Source organism: Notothenia rossii (genome assembly GCF_949606895.1).
Source record: "Notothenia rossii genome assembly, contig: scaffold_153, whole genome shotgun sequence".
In the NCBI taxonomy this organism is placed as follows: Eukaryota; Metazoa; Chordata; class Actinopteri; order Perciformes; family Nototheniidae; genus Notothenia; species Notothenia rossii.
This window is the reverse complement of record NW_027639770.1, coordinates 65,274-90,273: the sequence shown is the minus strand read 5'-3', so window position 1 is coordinate 90,273 and position 25,000 is coordinate 65,274. Positions and strand designations below refer to the sequence as shown.

Here is a 25,000-nt window from a genome sequence, read left to right as displayed (position 1 = left end):
TTTCCTTGAGATTGAGAAACGGCCAGAGAATCAGCACTTTGGAAACAGGGCTGAAACAGAGGGGATTATGGGTAATGCTGCAAAGATCTGTTTGGTGTTTCAGCCAATCAGAGACAGGCTCTGGATATATCTGAGACCTGTGATATATTGATGAAGAGCAGGATGATAGGGGACCTTTAAGAACATATTCTTTACGTTTGATAAATGTCTGTCAGTCTGAAGGGACAGCCCATAATAATAATGATGAGATCTCTGCAGGTGTTTACCTGTAAACAGCTTGTTGTTGTTGTTTTTGAAGCTAGAGACAGAAAATAAAACCAAAAAGAGTTTTAAATAACCCAACAGCATCGTCAGTCTTCAGGTTTCACAACGTCTGAAACTCTAACCCTCCTCTCGGAAACTCTATTTCAGACCCAGACCCCATTTAAACCCTCCTCCCCCTCCCCCTTCAGTCACACAGTGACATCACTACGGAGCACTAGCGCTCCTATTGGCTAGAGCTCCAACACATTGTACGTGATCGGAGGATAAGGGGCGGGACATCCCTAAGCTGGTTAACCAATCACAACAGAGCCGTCAAGCTCTCATGAATAAATGATCTTTTACATGAGATAAGATCAGAAGAACTTTATTGATCCCGATTTGTGAAATGTTTGCGTTGCAGCATAAAAGACAAGGCACTAGACAAAAACAATTACAATACGAGAAATAAACAATCCAAAATGTAAACATCTCAAAATAGAATTTAAAACTGCATTTAAAAGTAGAACATACCCTGACCCCTCTGACCCTGACCCCTCTGACCCCTCTAACCCCTCTGACTCTGACCCCCAGACCGACACCATGCAGAAGTCTAAGAGCGAGTATGAGTCCTTCGTCTTCTGGAAGGCGCTGCTGCCAGAGATCGACCTATCAGAGCTCTCGGATCTGAGCGGGGGGGCGGAGCCAGCCGGGAGCGCCGCCGGGAAGGAGAGGAAACAGGAAGTGAGGAAACGGGAAGAGGAAGTGAGGAAACAGGAAGTGGAAGTGAGGGGACTTTACGTTCTGCTCCTGGTTCTCTCATATCTGCTATTAACACAGAGAGGAGTACTCTGAGTTGTTTATGTTTTAAAGAACCTGCTTCATCCCTTTTATTGTGGTGGGGTGATTAGATAATAAGATACACTTTATTGATCACAATCTTTGACATGTGATCACCACAGCAGCATCGATTAGACATTACACATGAAGGAGAAGTAAATACAAACAAAGTGATATATAAGAGCAGTAGAAGACAAACAAAATACACAGTGAATATATATACATAACGAAGGATATGATGAGGGAGTCTGACCTGTGCTTCATCCCTTTATTGTGGCGGGGTGTCTGACCTGTGCTTCCTGTCCGCAGGGCGAGATGAAGGAGTTTTCCTCCTTTACTTACTGGAGAGCTCCGATCGGAGACGTGGACTCGCTGCTGGCCGACCTACTGCTCTGAGACAGGAAGTCACCACAATAAGAGCCTGCTCTCTTAAACAGGAAGTCACCACAATAAGAGCGTGGAGAAACCAGAGCCTGCTTCCTGATCCCAATCATCAGATCTTATATTCCAGATTATCCGTCTCTCTTTGGGCTTCACTCACGATGATTATCCACCGCCTCACGACAAACTAAAGTCAGTCCTTTTCATAAAACCAGGCTCAACCAATCAGAACACTCACGATACAAACATGTGATAATGTTACCAACAGTACAGTGTTTATTTTGTTAGTTAAAGATGTCTAAAATCCGACTGTACTGACCCTCAACATATCAGAAACACTGATTCACGTTTAGACTAAATCAGTGAGGAGAGAGCGACTGCGTTCACATGCGCGTATAGCATCCTGCTTCTGATCTGGATCTATAGTCACATCGCTCCTGACCACCTGGGAACGTGGAGTCTCTCGGTTGTTAAAATGATGTAGGGTGAGTTGCCCTAATGTGGGACACTTGTTTGAAGGTTGCTCCACCCTCATCTGTGATTGGACAGTTGAGAAGTCATGTGATTTTGATTGCATGACCTCACAGCTTGTGTTAACCCATAGTTTCATTGACTCATGTGTTTGAGGAAGACCTTCACCCATTGGAGCTTAGGTGTCCCATTAGGGAGTGTCCCACATTAGGGAGTGTCCCACATTAGGGCAACTCACCCTACTGCAGTAAAGGTATATTTAATCTCTAAGGAGAGGCATGTATTCTGAATGTAAACATGATAATACATTTAAGTTATTGCATTATTCCCCTGATATCTACAGAGCCACCATATACATCATCACCTGATCAATACACCATCACCTGATCAATACACCATCACCTGATCAATACATCATCACCTGATCAATACACCATCACCTGATCAATACATCATCACCTGATCAATACACCATCACCTGATCAATACATCACCTGATCAATACACCATCACCTGATCAATACATCATCACCTGATCAATACATCATCACCTGATCAATACATCACCTGATCAATACATCCCATCACCTGATCAATACATCATCACCTGATCAATACATCATCACCTGATCAATACACCATCACCTGATCAATACATCATCACCTGATCAATACATCATCACCTGATCAATACACCATCACCTGATCAATACATCATCACCTGATCAATACATCGTCACCTGATCAATACACCATCACCTAATCAATACACCATCACCTGATCAATACATCATCACCTGATCAATACATCCCATCACCTGATCAATACACCATCACCTGATCAATACACCATCACCTGATCAATACACCATCACCTGATCAATACATCATCACCTGATCAATACATCCCATCACCTGATCAATACACCATCACCTGATCAATACATCATCACCTGATCAATACATCCCATCACCTGATCAATACATCATCACCTGATCAATACACCATCACCTGATCAATACATCACCTGATCAATACATCCCATCACCTGATCAATACATCATCGCCTGATCAATACACCATCACCTGATCAATACTGATTATAAGGTGCGCGTAGACGCAGTGCGGGACGAGGACATGTCATTCGGAGGTGATGCGTTCAAAGCCCTGAGATTTAACCGTTTCTTTCTGTTTCTATTTGTGCCTTTTATTATTGATTTATCCCCGAGCTGCTTTGCTGTCACTGATCGGCTGATTATTTATTATTTATTATTTATTGATGTATTTATTGATGTTTCTGAGCGGGCCTCACTTCTGGTCAGAATGTAAACACCTGCCACCAATAAAGAAAATGAAATCTCCTTTTTTCAATCAGAACGACTTCTTGTTATTGATCTTTCACTGAAAACCACAGGGGGCATCTGACGGTTCATTTGGAGCTTCGGCCTGTCACGGTCTGACCACACGGAGGAGAAGAGCCCTCCTGTAGCTCCAGGTTGAACTAGCTCAGAGTGTAATGATCAACATTCTTCACTGGATAGCCCAAACAGCTGAGGACACTGAATCAGAGTCTCTTATGGCTCGGGGTCATCTACGCCCCGAGAAGGATGTGTTCCAGGTGTCCCACGACGACAACTATCTCTGACCGAGAGCTGCCCGGTCACAAACTGGTCACAACAACAAAGTGCTCGGGCAGCCCCTCCTTAAAGCTAGCGGCTGGTTGGTCAGCTGCGTCAGAGGGTCAAAGGTCAACATGCAGAATGATTCCCTCACACACATCCCATCACCTTTGTCTTCATGTGGTAAATAAATCACCAACAGGACATTACACTGGTTTTTCCTTCAGAGTAACTTCATACCATAATTACATGTAAATCTAAAAATAATAACAATTCAAATAAATAATAAAGATTTATTTGTAATATCCAAATAAAAGACATTTATTTTAAAAATAGATGAATGACATTTGGATTATAAAACCAATGAATTGTAGGATTAGGGTTAATGATTCCTTTAATCATCCAAAAACATTGATATAGTACAAACTGTGGAAAACCCTAAACCCTAAACCCTAACCCCTAACCCCTAAACCCTAACCCCTGTGTGTAACAGTAGTGTGTGTATAACAGTAGTGTGTGTAACAGTAGTGTGTGTGTAACAGTAGTGTGTGTAACAGTAGTGTGTGTGTAACAGTAGTGTGTGTGTAACAGTAGTGTGTGTGACAGTAGTGTGTGTGTAACAGTAGTGTGTGTAACAGTAGTGTGTGTGTAACAGTAGTGTGTGTAACAGTAGTGTGTGTGTAACAGTAGTGTGTGTAACAGTAGTGTGTGTGTAACAGTAGTGTGTGTAACAGTAGTGTGTGTGTAACAGTAGTGTGTGTAACAGTAGTGTGTGTGTAACAGTAGTGTGTGTAACAGTAGTGTGTGTAACAGTAGTGTGTATAACTAGTGTGTGTGTAACAGTAGTGTGTGTATAACTAGTGTGTTTGTAACAGTAGTGTGTGTGTAACAGTATCAATCAATCAATCAATGTTTATGTATATAGCCCAATATCACAAATGTTACATTTGTCTCAGTGGACTTCACAGTTTGTACAGAATATCAGTATGACAATACGACACCCTCTGTCCTTAGACCCTCTGTCCTTAGACCCTCTGACCTTAGACCCTCACATCGTACAAGGAAAAACTTCCAGAGAAACCCCACAGTTTAAAGGGAAACATGGAGAAACCTCAGGGAGAGCAACAGAGGAGGGATCCCTCTCCCAGGACGGACAGACGTGCAATAGATGCCGTGTGTAAATTGAAAAGATAATACATTTGCAACATAGGTAGTCCAAATGTTTGGAAATGCATGTGTGTATAATAGGAAGATGAATCCACGAGGATATCCATCCAGGACTTATGATCCAGGACCACAGCCACGACTCAAGATCCAGGACTCGCAATCCATGACACAGGACCGCAGGATCATCCATGACTCCGGATCCCGGCGTATATAGACACCAAAAAGAAAGACATTTGGGGAAGCTGGGTTAATGGGAACATGAGAGTACAAAGGTATAGACAGAGAGAAGGAAGAAGTAAGATGTCCCCCGACAAACTAAGCCTATATCAGCAAAACTAGGGGCTGAATCTAATCAGCCCTAACTATAAGCTTTATCAAAAAGGAAGGTCTTAAGCGCACTCTTAAAAACGGATAGGGTGTCTGCCGTCCGAACACAAACTGGAAGCTGATTCCACAAAAGTGGAGCTTGATAAGAAAAGGCTCTGGCTCCCATTGTACTTTTAGAGACTCTAGGAACAACCAACAACCCTGCATTCTTGGAACGCAATGCCCTAGTAGGACAATAGGGTATAATGAGTTCTTTAAGGTAAGATGGCGCCTGCCCATTAAGGGCTTTGTAGGCGAGAAGAAGAATTTTAAATTCTATCCTGTGTTCTATAGGGAGCCAGTGTAAGGCAGCCAGAACAGGAGTAATGTGGTCCCTCTTCCTAACTCTGGTTAGTACACGAGCTGCAGCATTTTGAATCAGCTGAAGCGACTTGACTGACTTCTTGGTACACCCTGATAATAAGGAGTTACAATAATCCAGCCTTGAAGTAACAAATGCATGGACTCGTTTCTCTGCATCGTTTTGAGGCAAGATATGCCTGATTTTTGCAATGTTACGTAGATGGAAGTAGGCGGTCCTTGAAATTGATTTTATGTGGGCGTTAAAGGATAAATCCTGATCAAATATAACACCAAGATTCCTTACAGTCTCACTGGAGGCCAAATTAATGCCATCCATAGTTAGTATATCTTTAGATAATTTGTTTCGTAGATTCTTCGGGCCAAGTACAATAACTTCAGTTTTGGTCGTGTTTAACATCAAAAAATGTAAGGTCATCCACGTTTTTAAGTCCTTGAGGCAGTCTTGAATTTTATTTAGATGATTAATTTCATCAGGCTTGATTGATAAATATAGTTGAGTATCATCCGCATAACAATGAAAGTTTACAGAATGATTCCTTATAATATTGCCTAACGGAAGCATATATAGGGTGAACAAAATAGGTCCAAGCACTGAGCCCTGTGGCACTCCATGGCTAACTTTGGTTTGCATGGAAGATTCATCGTTGACACGTACAAACTGAGAGCGTTCAGATAGATAAGACCTAAACCAGCCTAAAGCAGTTCCCTGTATGCCAACTAAGTGCTCTAGTCTTTGCAATAGGATATCATGGTCGATAGTATCAAATGCAGCACTAAGATCGAGCAAGACAAGAATAGAGACAAGTCCCTTGTCAGAGGCTATTAGAATGTCATTTGTGACTTTAACCAGAGCTGTCTCTGTGCTATGTTGTGTTCTAAAGCCAGACTGAAAATCTTCAAATAAATCATAGTTTCTTAAGTAATCACACAGCTGTTTTGCGACTGCTTTCTCAAGAATTTTTGAGAGGAACGGAAGATTAGAAATAGGTCTATAGTTGGCTAAAACCTCTGGATCGAGGTCGTGCTTTTTAAGAAGCGGTTTTATCACTGCTACTTTGAATGATTGTGGAACATAGCCTGATAATAAAGACATATTCATAATATTTAATAAAGAAGTGCTAATTAATGGAAAAACTTCTTTTAACAGCTTAGTTGGAATCGGGTCTAAGATACACGTTGATGGTTTAGAAGAGAGAATCATTGAATTTAATTGTTCAAGGTTTATGGCTGAAAAGCATTCTAGTTTACTATCTAGTGTAATATTATTAGAACTTACGTTTCCGGGAGCTGTTGATAACACTATACTGGTCAAAGGCAAGAGGTCATTCATTTTGTTTCTAAGAGTAACAATTTTATCGTTAAAAAAGCACATAAAATCATTCCTACTGAGTGCTATGGGAATAGAAGGCTCAGTCGAGCTGTGGCTCTCTGTCAGCCTGGCTACAGTGCTGAAAAGAAATCTTGCATTATTCTTATTCTCATCTATTAATGAAGAGTAGTAGGCTGCTCTGGCTTTACGCAGTGCTTTCTTATATTCATTGAGTGTAATTTGCCAAATTAAACGAGATTCTTCAAGTTTAGTGGAACGCCATATCCTTTCAAGTTGTCTCGACTTTTGCTTTATTTTGCGGGTTTGGGCATTATGCCATGGAGCTAATCTATGTTGTTTTATTTTCTTCTTTTTCAAAGGAGCAACAGAGTCTCATTTTATTCGCAGAGCATCTGTAGCACTATCAACAACATGATCAATTTGGGGTGGTGTACATTTTGTATAAGTTTCCTCCCCTACATGCAGACATGCTATCGAGTTAAGTATTGGTGGAATCTCTTCCTTAAATGTGGCTATAGCACTAACAGATAGGTTTCTGCTGCAGGAGCTTTTGGCTAATGCTTTGTAGTCTAGTAACAGTACTTCAAAAGTTACTAAGAAATGGTCGGATAAAGCAGGATTATGCGGTTCGACTAATAGTTGCTCAATTTCAATACCATAAGTCAGAACAAGGTGGAGAGTGTGATTATAGCAGTGGGTTGGTTTATTTACACTCTGACAGAAACCAACAGAATCTAATATAGAGTTAAATGCAACAGTAAGGCTATTTTTATCATCGTCAACATGAATATTAAAGTCACCTACGATAATTACTTTATCTGTTTTAAGTACCAAAGCTGATCAAAACTCAGAGAATTCTGATAAGAATTCTGAATAAGGACCTGGTGCACGGTACACTGTAACAAATAAGATTGGCTGCAAAGTTTTCCAGGTCGGATGCGTAAGACTGAAAACGAGGCTTTCAAAGGAGGTATAATTTAATTTTTGTTTAGTATTGATAAGTAAACTTGAGTCAAAGATTGCTGCAACTCCACCTCCTCGGCCCGTGCCTCGGGCAATATGAGTATTGATATGGCTGGGTGGAGTGGCCTCATTTATGCTGACATATTCTTCATGTCTCAACCAAGTTTCAGTGAGACAGCATATATCAATATTATAATCTGATATTAAATCATTTACCAGTATTGCTTTAGATGCTAGAGATCTTATGTTTAAGAGACCACATTTAATCTTCCTGTTTTGTTGCACTGTAGTAGTTGTTACATTTACTTGTATTAGGTTATTATGTATGACACCTCTATTAGGTTTTACCTTAAATTGTCCTTGGGCGGACACACACACCGTTAATATTGGGTATTTTATTGGGTTCGGGATTCCTATGGATGACTGCCTAGGAGAGAGCGCAGAGAAGCGTGTAAGACTGCGACTCTGCCTCCTGGTCTCAACTCCAGTTTGTCATGGATTAAGTCACAGAGCCCTGAAATGTTTGCCGAAATGAGATTTGCACCTTCCAAAGTAGGATGAATGCCGTCTCTCTTAATCAGACCAGGCTTTCCCCAGAAGGCTGTCCAATTATTCACGAAGCCCACATTGTTTGCTGGGCACCACCAAGACAACCAGCGCTGAAATGATGACATGCGGCTATACATGTCATCATTGATCAGATTGGGGAGGGGACCAGAGAAGATTACGGTGTCCGACATTGTTTTAGCATAACTACACACCGACGCCACATTAAGTTTGGAGCATTCTGATTGGCGTAAACGAACATCATTACCACCGACGTGAATAACAATCCTACTGTATTTACGTTTATTTTTAGCCAGCAGTCTAAGATGCGCCTCAACGTCGCCCGCTCTGGCCCCCGGAATGCATGTGACTGTGGAGGCATCGGTCTCTAAACTCACGTGTCTCATAATACAGCTACCAATAACCAGAGTTGGCTTCTCAGCGGGTGTCTCGCTGAGTGGGGAATATCTGTTAGATACGTGAACGGGTTGGTGGGGACCTGCGGGTTTCGCGTTATGCCCCTTCTGAACAGTCACCCATTCTCCCTGCTGCTCGGGAGTTGCCGGGGGACGGCTAAGAGGAGCTACCTTTTGCCGGTCCGCACCGGCTAACATGGGCTTTACTGTAGCTGAGTTATTTTCTAAGATGCGGAGCCAGGCTTCTATGGCTATGATTCCCGCCTCCAACCTAACAACTATACTACATTTAACACATGTATCGGTACCAGTAAAGGAGGTAGGGGAGTAACCAAACATGAGACAGTTAGAGCAGGAAATAGCACCCGAGGGTGGGGAAAGAGCCATGGCTAGCTATCAAGCTAAAGTAGCTACCGTTAGCAAACCCGAAAAGAGTGTAGGCAACTGTGGAGTTACAGTCGCTAAGAGAAGGAGAGTTGTGAGTGCTTAAGCTGTAGTAACGTGTGATTACAACGTCAGGCAGTTGCCGTGATCAAGAGTTTTAAAACGATCGATTAAGTTAAGATAATAAGCTATCAGCAACAGAACAGGCACACGGGATACCCGGAGATGACAACAACAACCGGAAGTTACAACATGCTTACCGCAATAGTGGTCTGTGTAGAAACAAACACTGAGATGTGAGATGTGCTTCAACATCTACATCAGGGGTTTCCAAAGTGTGGGTAGGTGAGCCTCCCCTCAGAGAACATAAGAACAGCCGCGCCCCCCCCCCTCCCAATTATTATTGCTGTTGTTATTATTATTATTGTTGTTGTTGCTATAATGCAGGGGTATTCAATTGCATTTCAAAGAGGTCCAATAAGAGAACATGTAATTAAATGCTCTGTTTTCGCTGTCTACCTTCCGCCATTTGAAATTACTCAGACTGTTTCTCTCCTCTTGTCTCGTCTCTGTGTTTGAATCTATCGTGCTGACTGCACCGATTTGATTGGCTGAGTAGCGTCACCTCCTTAAAACATTAAACAATAACTTTTTTAAACCTTTTTATTTTTATGTTTTAAACATATTGTATAAAACTCCCCCACTACTTGGACTATTCCTTGCACCCCTCTAGAATAAGCCTGAATGGTCTCAACCATATTGCATCAGTAACGTGCACTTGTTATTATAACAAGATCACAAGGACGCTGGTAGCGATCGGGAAATGGAGTGTTGTTCAGTTTGTGTGTTGTGGAACATGCGTGTCCGTGCATGAAAATATACCACACACCCAATTACAATTGCATGTTCAATTCACTACCCTGGAAGTGAATACAGCTGTTGAAGTTGGAACAGCCTGTGGACAGCCGTTCTTCCTTGCATGTCAGTCGCCGACACCTTCTTACAGAGGACAGGCACATCTAGCTGCAGCACCACCCGTATATTTCCGCACGCCGTGTTCTCAGGCCACATTTTTTTTAACATTTTCAACATGGTGGATAAATCCTTATATGCTCCCGGCAACACACTGAACGTCAACTTTGCCTCCTTATTACACTCACCCCTACTTTAGTGGGAACAATGAGTCTGCGTCTTTGATGCACAGAGGAATAAACGCAGATCATCCTCTGACTGCAGCCTTTACCGGTACTTGCTTTTGATCAAAGTCAATGCGGAAAACCTGCACTCACACAGGTAGGTGGAGGTGAAGGGAATGAGCACTCACACAGGTAGGTGGAGGTGAAGGGAATGAGCACTCACACAGGTAGGTGGAGGTGAAGGGAATGAGCACTCACACAGGTAGGTGGAGGTGAAGGGAATGAGCACTCACACAGGTAGGTGGAGGTGAAGGGAATGAGCACTCACACAGGTAGGTGGAGGTGAAGGGAATGAGCACTCACACAGGTAGGTGGAGGTGAAGAGAATGAACACTCACACAGGTAGGTGGAGGTGAAGGGAATGAGCACTCACACAGGTAGGTGGAGGTGAAGGGAATGAGCACTCACACAGGTAGGTGGAGGTGATGGGAATGAGCACTCACACAGGTAGGTGGAGGTGAAGGGAATGAGCACTCACACAGGTAGGTGGAGGTGAAGGGAATGAGCACTCACACAGGTAGGTGGAGGTGAAGGGAATGAGCACTCACACAGGTAGGTGGAGGTGAAGGGAATGAGCACTCACACAGGTAGGTGGAGGTGAAGGGAGTGAGCACTGTTACAGGTGAAGGAAATGTAATGTAATGTAATCATTATACATGGTGTATATAGGATATATATATTTGTAAACATATCTGTAAATTGTATAATTTTATTTTTCGTATTTGGGATTGTTGGAAACGTCTTTTTGATCTCTCTGTCTATAAACACAAACTGAGTAAGATTGACAATAAAGTTGACTTTGAATTTGAAAAAAATATATATTCTTTCTGAAAATAGTTGACTGTTGTCAAATGAATCCAAATGAAACGTTGGACTGAACTACAACTACGCCTTTAAATCTCTACGGACTGTTTTTCAGTGGGTTTGTGGAGTTAGTCGTTTTCAGTTCCCTGGACTGATTAACAGCTAAGCTCCCTTTCTCTTTTGTCCACTCAAATACACTTGGCCCTTTCTCTTTTGTCCACTCAAATACACTTGGCCCTTTCTCTTTTCCATGTGGAAAATGGCAGCTGCATCTTCTGCTCTTCTCGTCTGGCTCCCTGTCTGCTCGTCTACAAAGAGACAATTATATAATTAATTACTAATAATCATTTAAACCTGTTATTACCAATATTTCACTAATTCTTCATGTAAACTTAAGAGCACAGCTGTATGTTGAGTGTCAGCTTTGCTTGGTTCATCTTACTGGGGGGGGGGGGGGGCAGCTACATGGAAGTCGGTGCAGTCCACAATAATTTTGCAGTTGAAGGCAGAATGAATTTATTATTGACTCAGAATGAAGCACAACTTCATGTCATACAATACATTGACTTTATTTGTAATTGTGTAAAAACATATGAATATTGATTAGCAAGCAGGACCTGCAGGAACAGAGACCGGTGATGGATGGAGCTGGGGAGAGAGAAGAATAAAAAAAACAGATCCAACTTTATCGGATATTAAAAATTCAATTTTCAAAACAAGTTGCCGCTCCTACAGTTTTCTAGAATGTAAAGATGATTTCACATGACCTATGCAAAATATCACACTCAATACATGTGTGTCTCTGGGGGGTGCATTGTGCCTTTGATGTATATAAATAATATACCATAACCAAATACTATTACGTACAGTGGAAATCAGGTTTCCAGAGCAGGTCAGTGTGCATGTTCCTCAGGCTCTCAGCAGTTACAGGTGAGGTAAAGACAATAAGAGAGAAAAAGGTCAGTAACAACACTCTAAAGTAACAACACTGAATAATTATCTCTTTGAATAATGTTCTCTCAGTAATCACTCAACTACTGTCTTTCCAACAAACAGATTGACTCACTCTCACTATCATCACAATGAAACACGTCCAGAAGAACGTCATGCAAAGCTGCCTGCCTGACTTCCTTCCTTCCTTCCGTCCTTCCGTCCGTCCTTCCTTCCTTCCTTCCTTCCTTCCTTCCTTCCTTCCTTCCTTCGACTCTCCCTGAACTGCCTGATCTTTTAATGTTCATTGTAAACCATTTGTGCAGATAGCATGAAGTAGAAAAGATCCCCGATGCTAATATGGCGTTAGCCTACCTCCCGCCCCCTGAGCACCTGGTGGAGGGGGCGATAGGCTACTCTTCAAATGTTTCACAAAATACTTACCATCATGACTACTCTTACTGTTTAACATTTTGGTTTACTTCATGTTAAGGCTAATACAAATGACAAGGCTAAGTAATGTAATGTAATGCTAACTAACGTGCTCGCTACTAGCTAGGTAGCTAACTTGACTATGTTCCATGCAAAACATGTATATTACCTGATATGTTTGGTCCAACGACTCCTGGTCCTTTCACCAGACGGGAAGCGATAGAACGAGCAAGTGGTATGATCTCTTTTGTGATTACAACCTGGTACAAAGCACACAGGCATCTTGTAAAAGTGAATTTATTGGAGCAATCTCTTATATTTATTGGAGGGAATAAATCAGTTATGAGATCTTCTTCTTCTTCTTTGCTTTAATTGCGCGTCGCAACCACCAGTCTTGGAGCATTATCGCCTATGACATCACTTACGCGACCCAGAATGCGATTTGGGATTTGTAGTCTTTCTAGTTGCGTATTTTTCATAAGCTGTGTCCCAATTCAGCGGCCGCATCCTCCTGAGGATGCATTTGGAGACCGCATACGTCACTTCCACCAAACGAAGGCTGTCCCAATTTTTTTTTTAAAACAAGACTCCTCCGAATGCGGCCCGCAAATGCAGCCTTCTTTCCCCAGATTTAGAGGATACATCTGATGTACACTCCGCGGTGTACCATATCCCAGGATGCAACGAGTGACGGTAACGAATGAGTTTTAAAAAAATATATGGCTTGTAATGTCGCATCAACGGCTACAACGGTTTCAGCTGGATTCGTTTTTAAATGTAAGTATGGGGTTTCAACTCACCCAAATAGTAAACGACATGAAAGAAAAGTAAAGCTATTTAATTGGTGTATTTACATATACGGGCAATTGGAGATGTCTTCTTTATATTACATACATAAAATAATATGAAGTGAAAATATTTCTAAACCCTGTTTGGTTTTCATATTGTTGGGATTCATTATATATAACACCAAAATAAGTACAGCTAGATCTGACTCCATATTGAACAGTTTTGAAAACAGTTTTGAAAATAGTTTGAAAATATTTTGCCTAGTGTCAGAAATTATTACCGGCACTCGTGACTGCAGCTGGTTGCTAGGTGACGGGGGCGGCTAAAATGTAGGGGTAGCTGCCGGTGACGTACAAGGACATGCTCCGTAGACCGTCTCATTTCGCAGGAGGACCCAGCTTGGATCCTCCGCGGACTGCGAGTGCTCAGGAGGACCCAGCCTCTGAATTGGGACACAGCTATAGTCTTATATTTCAAGTTTTACGACAAAACTGTGACTTTTTTTACATGTAAATGATTGTTTATGATTGACAAACATCATATGTGTCATTCGTGGCACAATTCAAACGGGATCAAAAGATAACTTTTCTCTCTCCATTGACTTCAATGTATAATTTTCCGCTTCCGGGGTCCCATGGAGGCTCCCGGAAGGGGAGGGACTAAAGAAACTTTTTAGCACTCCAAGAATAATAAAAAGACATACTATACCACATGTAAAATAAATGTGAATAAACACAATGACCTACAAAGATAAGAAAGTAAAGATAATGAATTTAAGACAATATTTGACAAACTGTTATATTTGTAAATGAAACGCTGAGCAGACGTTAGTTTAATACACCAGTTTATTAAGTGACCCGCAGATCTGATCTGAAGTCAGTTTGCTCTGCTGCGGATTTCCCTTCTCCAACAGGACTCTCCCGCTCAAACTGACCTGAGATCAGCTGTTACCGTCCTCTCTGTTCCCACCCTCACGAGGTTCACTTCCTGCTCCGGTGCAGCCGCCATATTTGTTACAGATACAAAAATAACAGTTTTAAATAACAGTTTGTATTAAAAGGTGTATTTGCAGGTGAGCTAGCTGTCGGATCAGAATCACATCAGGCGACTTAACATCGAGGGACTCTACAAGAGGAGAAGGTAAAACTCGCTTTATTTAATGTGCTAACAGGCTAACGGCTAACAGTAGTTGTAAACACCACTGCACTTCCGGTTTGAACTTTCAACTTAAAATAGGGACTCACGAGATGGGCCTTAGCTGAGAAACTAACAGATAATGTTTTTGAATAAGATGTGTCCAAATGATTCCTTATTTCTGTATCTCGTGTGCATGCCTTTTATCTAGTAGTGTCTGTCTTTTGTGGGAACAATAAAGGAATTCAGATTCTCCTGAAACCACTGTACAGTCTACACATAATACACTTCATATGCTCTTATTTTGAAGTCCACTTCCACAACATCCGGCAGTGTTCTGTCGGCTCGGTAACTTTCCCTGAGAAACAACACGGAGCTCCGGAGGATCCGAGGCTCCTTAATGTTCCCTTTATCGCCTTTACTATTTGTACCCTCTTTATTCTCTGTATTCACTTTACTGGCCGTATCCGTTAACCCCACAACAACAGATCTGTTTGTTACGCGGAGGGATACACAAACCGCTTCACAGCCTCGGAGGGATTCGTTCTGTTAGCATTATCTTAGCAGAGAGCAGTAGCCCAAAGAGAAGCCGCGGTGAGTAAACAATATACACTCTTATTTTCATGTTTAATCTGTTTAAAGATAATTATATATTAGCATAAAAAGTTTATTAAGAGCCATAACCCCCTGTACTCGGTCCGCCTGCAGAAACTAACCGGATGTGGAAGTAGTTTTTTCTCGGTGTTAAAATAGGACATTTGTGAGAGACTTCCCCCGGAAAACCAACAACTTAATATCAAACAGTTTCCTGTGTGTCGAGGAAGTGAATGTTTGGGACGGTTTTTACCGTTGTTTGTGGTGAATAACAGCCCGGGGAGAGGGGCCACATGGCGGACTCTTTCTGCCCGTGGAGGCGCGTAAAATGGCTCCTCGGCCGTGGAGAAAGAATCCTCGTCTCTGTCCGTTAACTCTCCATCAGAACGCTGTGTAGCGCTGAGGGGCCCATTATCGGACAGGCAGCATCAGGCTAACTCAGCTAGCATTGGGCTCTTCTCCCAGTTAATAAGACCATTGTTTCCACTTTAAACACAAACTAACATTAATGTAGGCAGCATCGAGATTACCTATGAAGCTAAAGCACGTATTCTACACCGTGGAGATACTCTGGTTGCCTGTGAACGTACACAGTGTTAGCATCATATTACATTTGAAGTCGTCTGTATTTTTAATTACGTATTAGTATTTAAACTTATTATATGTTTTGTGAGCTTAGTGATTTATTTATTTGTTTTTATTTATTATTTCTCTATACAGCTCTTTGTATTTTGTTCAGGAGGTTTTAAAGTGCTGTACAGATAAAGCTGTATTAGTGGTACTAAAGTTTAAGCACAAATACCACATGGTGAACATGCTAATACTACAAATAAATAAAAGTACTGCATTGAATAAAGTACTTTTATTAACACCAATGCTCCCAGTTCCAAAGGTAAGCCCAGTGTGCAGGAAGAACCCTTTCAGAGTCACACTGGTTATGAGGAATGAATCACATAGCTGGTCAATGAATCAAGGGATGATTTAAAGAGGGATTCATACATTACAAAGTGGAAATATACATTTAAAATAATTAGGTAAAAATAAAAAGAGAAATAAATAAGTAAAAATCAAATGTGTGAATATAATGATAAAATAATGGAAATATAAAGAGGAATAAATAAAACAATAATTAGTTGATTTTATTTGATATCTTCTGAATCTGCAGAGAACCTAGAGTAATCCAATGAAGGCGTAGCAGCACGAGTATAGGATGAGTACATTAAACAGTATTATAAAAGTGTGTGTGTCTCTCAGATGTCTCTGGTGGACCTGGGGAAGCGTCTGCTGGAAGCGGCTCGTAAAGGTCAGGACGATGAGGTCAGGAACCTGATGGCCAACGGAGCGCCGTTCACCACCGACTGGGTGAGAATACCGTCTGTTCAACGTTACCACTAATGTTAAAAAACTCTCACTCGTCCCCAGCTTGATCTTCAGTCTCAGGATCCATGTATCTGTGATCCTCTCCAGAATGGAAGGAGTCATCACATACAGAGCATCAACTAGTTCCTGAACAGTGTCCTTCACATGCTGATATCCAAGAGAGGGAGTTCCACAGTCACAAGATGGAGGAATAGAAAGCAGTATTCAATGTTTACTTCAGATTAGCTCCACGTCAGAAATGATCATGCTTGTCATATGTCTCTCTCCATAGAGGCTGAATCATCATGTTAATCACATAGCTATCATATGCCTCAAACAGTCCTGATGCTCTTCTAGGTAATCACACACCCTGTCATGTTCACAGCTACAGTTGGGATACCTTTGTTATCATGGTACTCTCATACTGGAAGAGGACATTCAGTGTTTACCAACAAAACACCACTGTCACCATGAAACACACCTGTAACACCTGTACATCCCACAATCATGACTTTTACATCCCAATTCAGAAATATCCAGAAAAAAATTAGAATGTATTTTTCTGTAAATCTCAGAAGGCTGTTTTTTTTAATCAAAGTTTAGAAAAAAATAAATGTTGTTCTGAAACTCAGAACTACTAATGAAATAAAAAAAATATCCTAATTTATTTTTTTAAGTTTTTAAAAAATTAAGTGTGTGTGTGTGTGTGTGTGTGTGTGTGTGTGTGTGTGTGTGTGTGTGTGTGTGTGTGTGTGTGTGTGTGTGTGTGTGTGTGTGTGTGTGTGTGTGTGTGTGTGTGTGTGTGTGTGTGTGTGTGTGTGTGTGTGTGTGTGTGTGTGTGTGTGTGTGTGTGTGTGTGTGTGTGTGTGTGTGTGTGTGTGTGTGTGTGTGTGTGTGTGTGTGTGTGTGTGTGTGTGTGTGTGTCCTGTAGCTGGGCACGTCTCCTCTCCACCTGGCTGCTCAGCACGGTCATTACTCCACAGCTGATGTTCTTCTGAGAGCCGGCGTCAGCAGAGACGCTCGGACCAAAGTGGACCGGACGCCGCTGCACATGGCGGCGTCCGAGGGTCACGCTGTGATCGTGGAGCTGCTGGTCCGGGTGAGAAGAGCTTACTTTACTCTCTGGGGGTTAAAGGGCTCCTATTATACTATTTGTAGGCATGTCTCAGATATATAAAAACACGTCTCTGAAGTGTCCTGCTCCAAACCCCAAACAGATCCTTGTAGCCCCCCCCCTCTCTTCCAGCTGTTACTAAGGACATGTCTCTGAAGTGTCCTGCTCCAAACAGATCCTTGTAGTCCCCCCCCCCCCCTCTCTTCCAGCTGTTACTAAGGACATGTCTCTGAAGTGTCCTGCTCCAAACCCCAAACAGATCCTTGTAGCCCCCCCCCCCTCTTCCAGCTGTTACTAAGGACATGTCTCTGAAGTGTCCTGCTCCAAACCCCAAACAGATCAGTGTAGCCCCCCCCCCCCCCCTCTCTTCCAGCTGTTACTAAGGACATGTCTCTGAAGTGTCCTGCTCCAAACCCCAAACAGATCCTTGTAGCCCCCCCCCCCTCTTCCAGCTGTTACTAAGGACATGTCTCTGAAGTGTCCTGCTCCAAACCCCAAACAGATCAGTGTAGCCCCCCCCCCTCTCTTCCAGCTGTTACTAAGGACATGTCTCTGAAGTGTCCTGCTCCAAACCCCAAACAGATCAGTGTAGCCCCCCCCCCCCCTCTCTTCCAGCTGTTACTAAGGACATGTCTCTGAAGTGTCCTGCTCCAAACCCCAAACAGATCCTTGTAGCCCCCCCCCCCTCTCTTCCAGCTGTTACTAAGGACATGACTCTGGGTCAGTAGCTTTAAAGAGAGAGCAGATCATAATCATAATTCTAATTGTGTATACATGTCACAGAAATGTTAAGGTTAATGTCCTGATGTGACCTTAAAGTCAGAGCGATATTTATCTCATTTGTTTCATATCAATTTGATCAAGACATGTTTCCACAGCAGGTTGAATGTAATAAAGGACATGTCAGCATTTTCATTCTTAAATGGCTTGAATCTTACCGTAACAACAAAGAACAAGCTTTTGAAATGTGGCTAGTTCTGTCACATGTGTTAGCATCGCACATGGACATGTTGTCATGGGAACTCAAAGTCACATGACCTGGCCCATGGACATGTTGTCATGGGAACTCAAAGTCACATCACCTGGCCCATGGACATGTTGTCACGGGAACTCAAAGTCACATGACCTGGCCCATGGACATGTTGTCATGGGAACTCAAAGTCACATGACCTGGCCCATGGACATGTTGTCACGGGAACTCAAAGTCACATCACCTGGCCCATGGACATGTTGTCACGGGAACTCAAAGTCACATCACCTGGCCCATGGACATGTTGTCACGGGAACTCAAAGTCACATCACCTGGCCCATGGACATGTTGTCACGGGAACTCAAAGTCACATCACCTGGCCCATGGACATGTTGTCATGGGAACTCAAAGTCACATCACCTGGCCCATGGACATGTTGTCATGGGAACTCAAAGGCTGCGTCTCAGGTCGGCTATTTTCATTTCCTCGCTCCTCGCTCTCACCGGAAGTTGATTTGTCTGCGCCATCTTGAGTAGCGTCCCAATGGCCTTATTTCTGCCGGAGGAGCGAGGAGCGATAATCGATGAACCACCAGACCATCCTCCGATGAAATCCTCAGACACGCCCCGCCCCCTTACTGTGTATCGCTCACTGATTGGACGATGCAGCGCATGCACTGATCTGATGCTTCTTGACATGAGAGCAGTTTCCCAGCGGAGTGAAGAAAACCCATGAAGCTCACGAGAGTCACTCCTCAGTTTAAACTGTGTTCTGTTTCAATTCATGAATCATTTAGTTACAAATATGTGAAATATCTGAACAACAAAGTGTTCAAAAATCATTTTATTCATTTATTGGAAACATTTTCATGATCGCTTTTTTTGTTTATACATTTTAAGAATGGCGTTTATCTTTTTTGAGAATGAGTTCTTATTTTATTTTAATTTATTTGGGTCTTCAACAGATGATACACATGTTTGTGTCAGTAAATGTGCACTAACAGAGGCGGGGGTGTGTGTGGAAACAACGGGGACAGAGCTGCTGTCAGACGATCAGCTGTGCGGTGTCATCACAAACGGACGTCGCTTCACGAGACGCTCCGGAGGAAAGGACGTCCCATTGCTCTGAAAACTCATTTCCTGCTTCTCGTGGTTTCCTTCCGTCTCTCCATGCTTCATGGTGGGAGGGACTAGACGCAGGGAAACGACGCAAGTGAGGGACGCAAGGAATCCATTGAACCGAAGTGAGACGCAGCCAAAGTCACATGACCCGGCCCAGGACCCAGACTGTTCAGGGTCACTCAGGGTGAGGACAAAGGGACGTTCTTGCGGGACATGTTACTGCGTTGCTAAGAGCTACTTTAGATTCATATATATGTTGGTTTCAGGAGGGATATATCCATAGATCGATATTCTCTTTGAGCCAGGTGTTTCTCGTGAGTTTGGCTTCAAAACAGATTCACCAATAAAAAATACATTCTGGCCGATCTGACAATAACTGAGTCGCGCTCCAGCGGCTGCACCCATAGGTGAATACATGTCTCTGCTGATTGACCTCTGACACAGGTAATGGTGGTGATAGCTCTCTCTTCTACACCTTTGGATAAAAGCCTTGTTTTAGACGGGCGGCTGTCAATGTGTGGGGCAGATGATCAAAATGCCCCCTCACAAGGCGGGACATCATGAGATGGAATAAAGGCTAAAGCTGGATAAGGAACTTTCCAGAACATTTACATGTCCTGTCTGTGTCCCCGTGGGTTCTTCTGGGTTAACATGAGTCCGCATGTTGAATCTCTGAGAGTCCTGTGAGGGTCTCCTCCTCAGAGCGGAGCAGACACCAGTGCTAAGGACAGGCTGGAGATGTGAGGGTCTCTGTTCTGACGGTTCAGTTTGTTCCCCCTCCTCAGAGCGGAGCAGACATCAATGCTAAGGACATGCTGAAGATGACGGCTCTGCACTGGGCGGCGCAGCACGGACACCACGCTGTCGCCGAGACGCTCATCAAACACGGAGCCGACGTGCACACGCTCAGCAAGTTCGACAAGACGCCCTTCGACATCTCAGTGGATATTCAGAACACAGAGCTGATGCTGCTGCTGCAGGTGAGACCCGACCTCTGACCTCTAACCTCTACTCGTTTCTCAAACCCAACCTGGGTCAACGTTCAAAGGTTTGTGTGTTTGTGTGTGTGTGTGTGTGTGTGTGTGTGTGTGTGTGTGTGTGTGTGTGTGTGTGTGTGTGTGTGTGTGTGTGTGTGTGTGTGTGTGTGTGTGTGTGTGTGTGTGTGTGTGTGTGTGTGTGTGTGTGTGTGTGTGTGTGTGTGTGTGTGTGTGTGTGTGTGTGTGTGTGTGTGTGTGTGTGTGTGTGTGTGTGTGTGTGTGTGTGTGTGTGTGTGTGTGTGTGTGTGTAGGAGGGCATGCAGAACCAGGTGAACATGAACCAGGTGACGTTGAACGTGGATACGAGCGGGAACAGCAACCAGCCTCAGTTCATCATCCAGGGCATGCAGGGGGGGGTGGTGAACCTGGCAGAGCTGCTCAACAAGGCCAACCACGGTACTACACACACACACACACACACACATAAATACACCATAACCAAACACAGCCGGTAAACACACACAGACTGAAACACTAGTGATGCGGGGGGATGTGTGTGTTCAGGAGACTCGGAGGAGGCGATGGCTGCCAACGCTCTGGACTCCAACATCCAGCATGCAACAGTGGTGAACGAGGGCGGGCAGAGGGTCATCACCATAGTGACGGATCAGCACGGCAACCTGCAGACCACGGGGGGGATGGCCCCCCCCTTCTTCGTCACCATGCAGCACGGCCAGCAGAGTAAGATACATCTTCATCATCGTGTGTGTGAGACATCTTCATCATGTGTGTGTGAGACATCTTCATGGTGTGTGTATTTAATGTGTGTGTGTTTCAGTGCTGGCGGTGCCTGCTAACACGGTGACGGAGGAGGTTGTGACGGAGGAGTCTCAGCCCCCCCCCTCCAGGAAGAGGAAGATGGAGACGACGAACAACAACCACGACGGAGGAGAGACGGTGAGACACACACACACACACACACACACACACACAGAGTACAGGGTGATCTTTTAGCAGCGCTGTTGCATGGAGGACTGAATGATATGTTACTGCAGCAAAGACCTCTGGGCTGTGATTGGCTGTTTCTTGTCACATGGCAAAAAGTTGGAAATATTAACAGAAATGTATAAAAGTGTAAATATAAAGAGGAGTAAAAAAGATATATATAACGATTCAAAGTGTAAGTACATCATGTATTCAGAGTACATCATGTAGTCAGAGTACATCATGTAGTCAGAGTACATCATGTGGTCAGAGTACATCATGTAGTCAGAGTACATCATGTAGTCAGAGTACATCATGTAGTCAGAGTACATCATGTAGTCAGAGTACATCATGTAGTCAGAGTACATCATGTAGTCATCATGTAGTCAGAGTACATCATGTAGTCATCATGTAGTCAGAGTACATCATGTAGTCAGAGTACATCATGTGGTCAGAGTACATCATGTAGTCATCATGTAGTCAGAGTACATCATGTAGTCAGAGTACATCATGTAGTCAGAGTACATCATGTAGTCAGAGTACATCATGTATTCAGAGTACATCATGTAGTCAGAGTACATCATGTAGTCAGAGTACATCATGTAGTCAGAGTACATCATGTGGTCAGAGTACATCATGTAGTCAGAGTACATCATGTAGTCAGAGTACATCATGTAGTCAGAGTACATCATGTAGTCATCATGTAGTCAGAGTACATCATGTGGTCAGAGTACATCATGTAGTCATCATGTAGTCAGAGTACATCATGTAGTCATCATGTAGTCAGAGTACATCATGTGGTCAGAGTACATCATGTAGTCAGAGTACATCATGTAGTCAGAGTACATCATGTAGTCATCATGTAGTCAGAGTACATCATGTAGTCATCATGTAGTCAGAGTACATCATGTAGTCAGAGTACATCATGTAGTCATCATGTAGTCAGAGTACATCATGTATTCATCATGTAGTCAGAGTACATCATGTAGTCAGAGTACATCATGTGGTCAGAGTACATCATGTAGTCATCATGTAGTCAGAGTACATCATGTAGTCATCATGTAGTCAGAGTACATCATGTGGTCAGAGTACATCATGTAGTCATCATGTAGTCAGAGTACATCATGTAGTCATCATGTAGTCATCATGTAGTCAGAGTACATCATGTAGTCAGAGTACATCATGTAGTCAGAGTACATCATGTAGTCAGAGTACATCATGTATTCATCATGTAGTCAGAGTACATCATGTAGTCAGAGTACATCATGTGGTCAGAGTACATCATGTAGTCATCATGTAGTCAGAGTACATCATGTAGTCAGAGTACATCATGTAGTCATCATGTAGTCAGAGTACATCATGTGGTCAGAGTACATCATGTAGTCATCATGTAGTCAGAGTACATCATGTAGTCAGAGTACATCATGTGGTCAGAGTACATCATGTAGTCATCATGTAGTCAGAGTACATCATGTAGTCAGAGTACATCATGTAGTCAGAGTACATCATGTGGTCAGAGTACATCATGTAGTCATCATGTAGTCAGAGTACATCATGTAGTCAGAGTACATCATGTAGTCAGAGTACATCATGTGGTCAGAGTACATCATGTAGTCATCATGTAGTCAGAGTACATCATGTAGTCATCATGTAGTCAGAGTACATCATGTAGTCAGAGTACATCATGTAGTCAGAGTACATCATGTAGTCAGAGTACATCATGTGGTCAGAGTACATCATGTAGTCATCATGTAGTCAGAGTACATCATGTAGTCAGAGTACATCATGTAGTCAGAGTACATCATGTAGTCATCATGTAGTCAGAGTACATCATGTAGTCAGAGTACATCATGTATTCATCATGTAGTCAGAGTACATCATGTAGTCATCATGTAGTCAGAGTACATCATGTAGTCAGAGTACATCATGTAGTCAGAGTACATCATGTGGTCAGAGTACATCATGTAGTCATCATGTAGTCAGAGTACATCATGTAGTCAGAGTACATCATGTATTCATCATGTAGTCAGAGTACATCATGTAGTCAGAGTACATCATGTGGTCAGAGTACATCATGTAGTCAGAGTACATCATGTAGTCATCATGTAGTCATCATGTAGTCATCATGTAGTCAGAGTACATCATGTAGTCATCATGTAGTCAGAGTACATCATGTAGTCATCATGTAGTCAGAGTACATCATGTAGTCAGAGTACATCATGTAGTCATCATGTAGTCAGAGTACATCATGTAGTCATCATGTAGTCAGAGTACATCATGTAGTCAGAGTACATCATGTAGTCATCATGTAGTCAGAGTACATCATGTAGTCAAAGTACATCATGTAGTCAGAGTACATCATGTAGTCATCATGTAGTCAGAGTACATCATGTAGTCATCATGTAGTCAGAGTGCATCATGTAGTCATCATGTAGTCAGAGTGCATCATGTAGTCAGAGTACATCATGTAGTCAGAGTACATCATGTAGTCAGAGTACATCATGTAGTCATCATGTAGTCAGAGTGCTAATGGCTGCCTCTCCCCCAGGAGCACCTCCAGAGGCAGCTGCTGGAGGCCAACAGGAAGGCGCAGGAGTACCGCACGCAGCTGCTTCGTAAAGAGCAGGAAGCAGAGGAGTACCGCGTCAAGCTGGAGGCCATGTCTCAGAACCACCCTCACAACAACAACCACCACCACCACAGTGAGGAGGTGGTGGGAGGAGAGGAGGACGAGGAGGAGGGAGGAGGCGTGGTGGAGGAGGAGGGGGAGATGGTGGTGCTGCAGGAGGGAGGCATCATCATGGAGGGGGAGGAGGGTCAGGTGACGCTGGTGGAGACGGGAGGAGAGGCCACGGAGGTTAGTTCATAACAGAGAGGAGGAGAGAGGAGGAGAGAGGAGGTGCCACTCTGGGTCTCTGAGGAGAGGAGGCACAACATGGACGCTGCCCCAAAACACAGAGACCATTAAAGACTGTTCAAACAAGACGGGGGCATTTAGGGTCCCTGTATGATTCAGAGAGGGGGACGTGATGGAGACACGATGGAGACGTGATGGGGACACGATGGGGACGTGATGGGGACGTAATGGAGACACGATGGGGACGTGATGGAGACACGATGGGGACGTGATGGGGACGTAATGGAGACACGATGGGGACGTAATGGAGACACGATGGGGACGTGATGGAGACACGATGGGGACGTGATGGAGACACGATGGAGACACGATGGGGACGTGATGGAGACACGATGGGGACGTGATGGGGAAGTAATGGAGACACGATGGGGACGTAATGGAGACACGATGGGGACGTGATGGAGACACGATGGAGACACGATGGGGACGTGATGGAGACGTGATGGAGACACGATGGGGACGTGATGGGGACGTAATGGAGACACGATGGGGACGTAATGGAGACACGATGGGGACGTAATGGAGACACGATGGGGACGTGATGGAGACACGATGGGGACGTAATGGAGACACGATGGGGACGTAATGGAGACGTGATGGGGACGTAATGGAGACACGATGGGGACGTAAT

At 43.5% G+C, this 25,000-nt stretch overlaps 2 protein-coding genes and 1 long non-coding RNA gene across 17 annotated transcripts in view; 2 read left to right on the top strand and 1 right to left on the bottom strand.

Moving 5' to 3' along the window:
* mllt11 (MLLT11 transcription factor 7 cofactor) overlaps nt 1–2,425 on the top strand; it is a 4,452-nt gene extending 2,027 nt beyond the window's left edge. Inside the window, exons 2-3 of one of the 3 annotated variants that reach the window (XM_079695675.1) lie at nt 835–1,026; nt 1,390–2,425. In XM_079695675.1, coding sequence (XP_079551801.1) covers nt 844–1,026; nt 1,390–1,476 — 270 coding nt within the window. In that variant the 5' untranslated portion in view covers nt 835–843 and the 3' untranslated portion in view covers nt 1,477–2,425. The remainder of the gene's footprint in view (nt 1–834; nt 1,027–1,389) is intronic. The other 2 variants (XM_079695677.1, XM_079695676.1) reach the window with 2 other exon arrangements.
* LOC307027430 lies at nt 1,677–3,744 on the bottom strand. Of its 13 annotated transcripts, none has more exons than XR_013804629.1 (3): nt 2,711–3,331; nt 2,559–2,653; nt 1,677–2,520 (listed from the first exon to the last, which is right to left on the bottom strand). It is a non-coding gene; the product is annotated as an uncharacterized lncRNA (long non-coding RNA). The 13 variants fall into 13 exon arrangements; XR_013804630.1 differs by having other exon boundaries at nt 2,730–3,331; XR_013804631.1 differs by lacking the exon at nt 2,559–2,653 and having other exon boundaries at nt 1,677–2,410; nt 2,446–2,558; nt 2,730–3,331.
* A 10,068-nt stretch (nt 3,745–13,812) lies between these two features.
* LOC307027428 (GA-binding protein subunit beta-2-like) lies at nt 13,813–24,678 on the top strand. Its single transcript, XM_079695674.1, has 9 exons — nt 13,813–14,339; nt 14,822–14,927; nt 16,182–16,289; nt 17,218–17,385; nt 20,277–20,471; nt 20,780–20,924; nt 21,033–21,209; nt 21,307–21,425; nt 24,001–24,678. The coding sequence occupies exons 3-9, from the start codon at nt 16,182–16,184 to the stop codon at nt 24,319–24,321; spliced, it is 1,233 nt and encodes a 410-aa protein (XP_079551800.1). The 5' UTR covers nt 13,813–14,339; nt 14,822–14,927; the 3' UTR covers nt 24,322–24,678.
* Nucleotides 24,679–25,000: the final 322 nt, after the last annotated feature.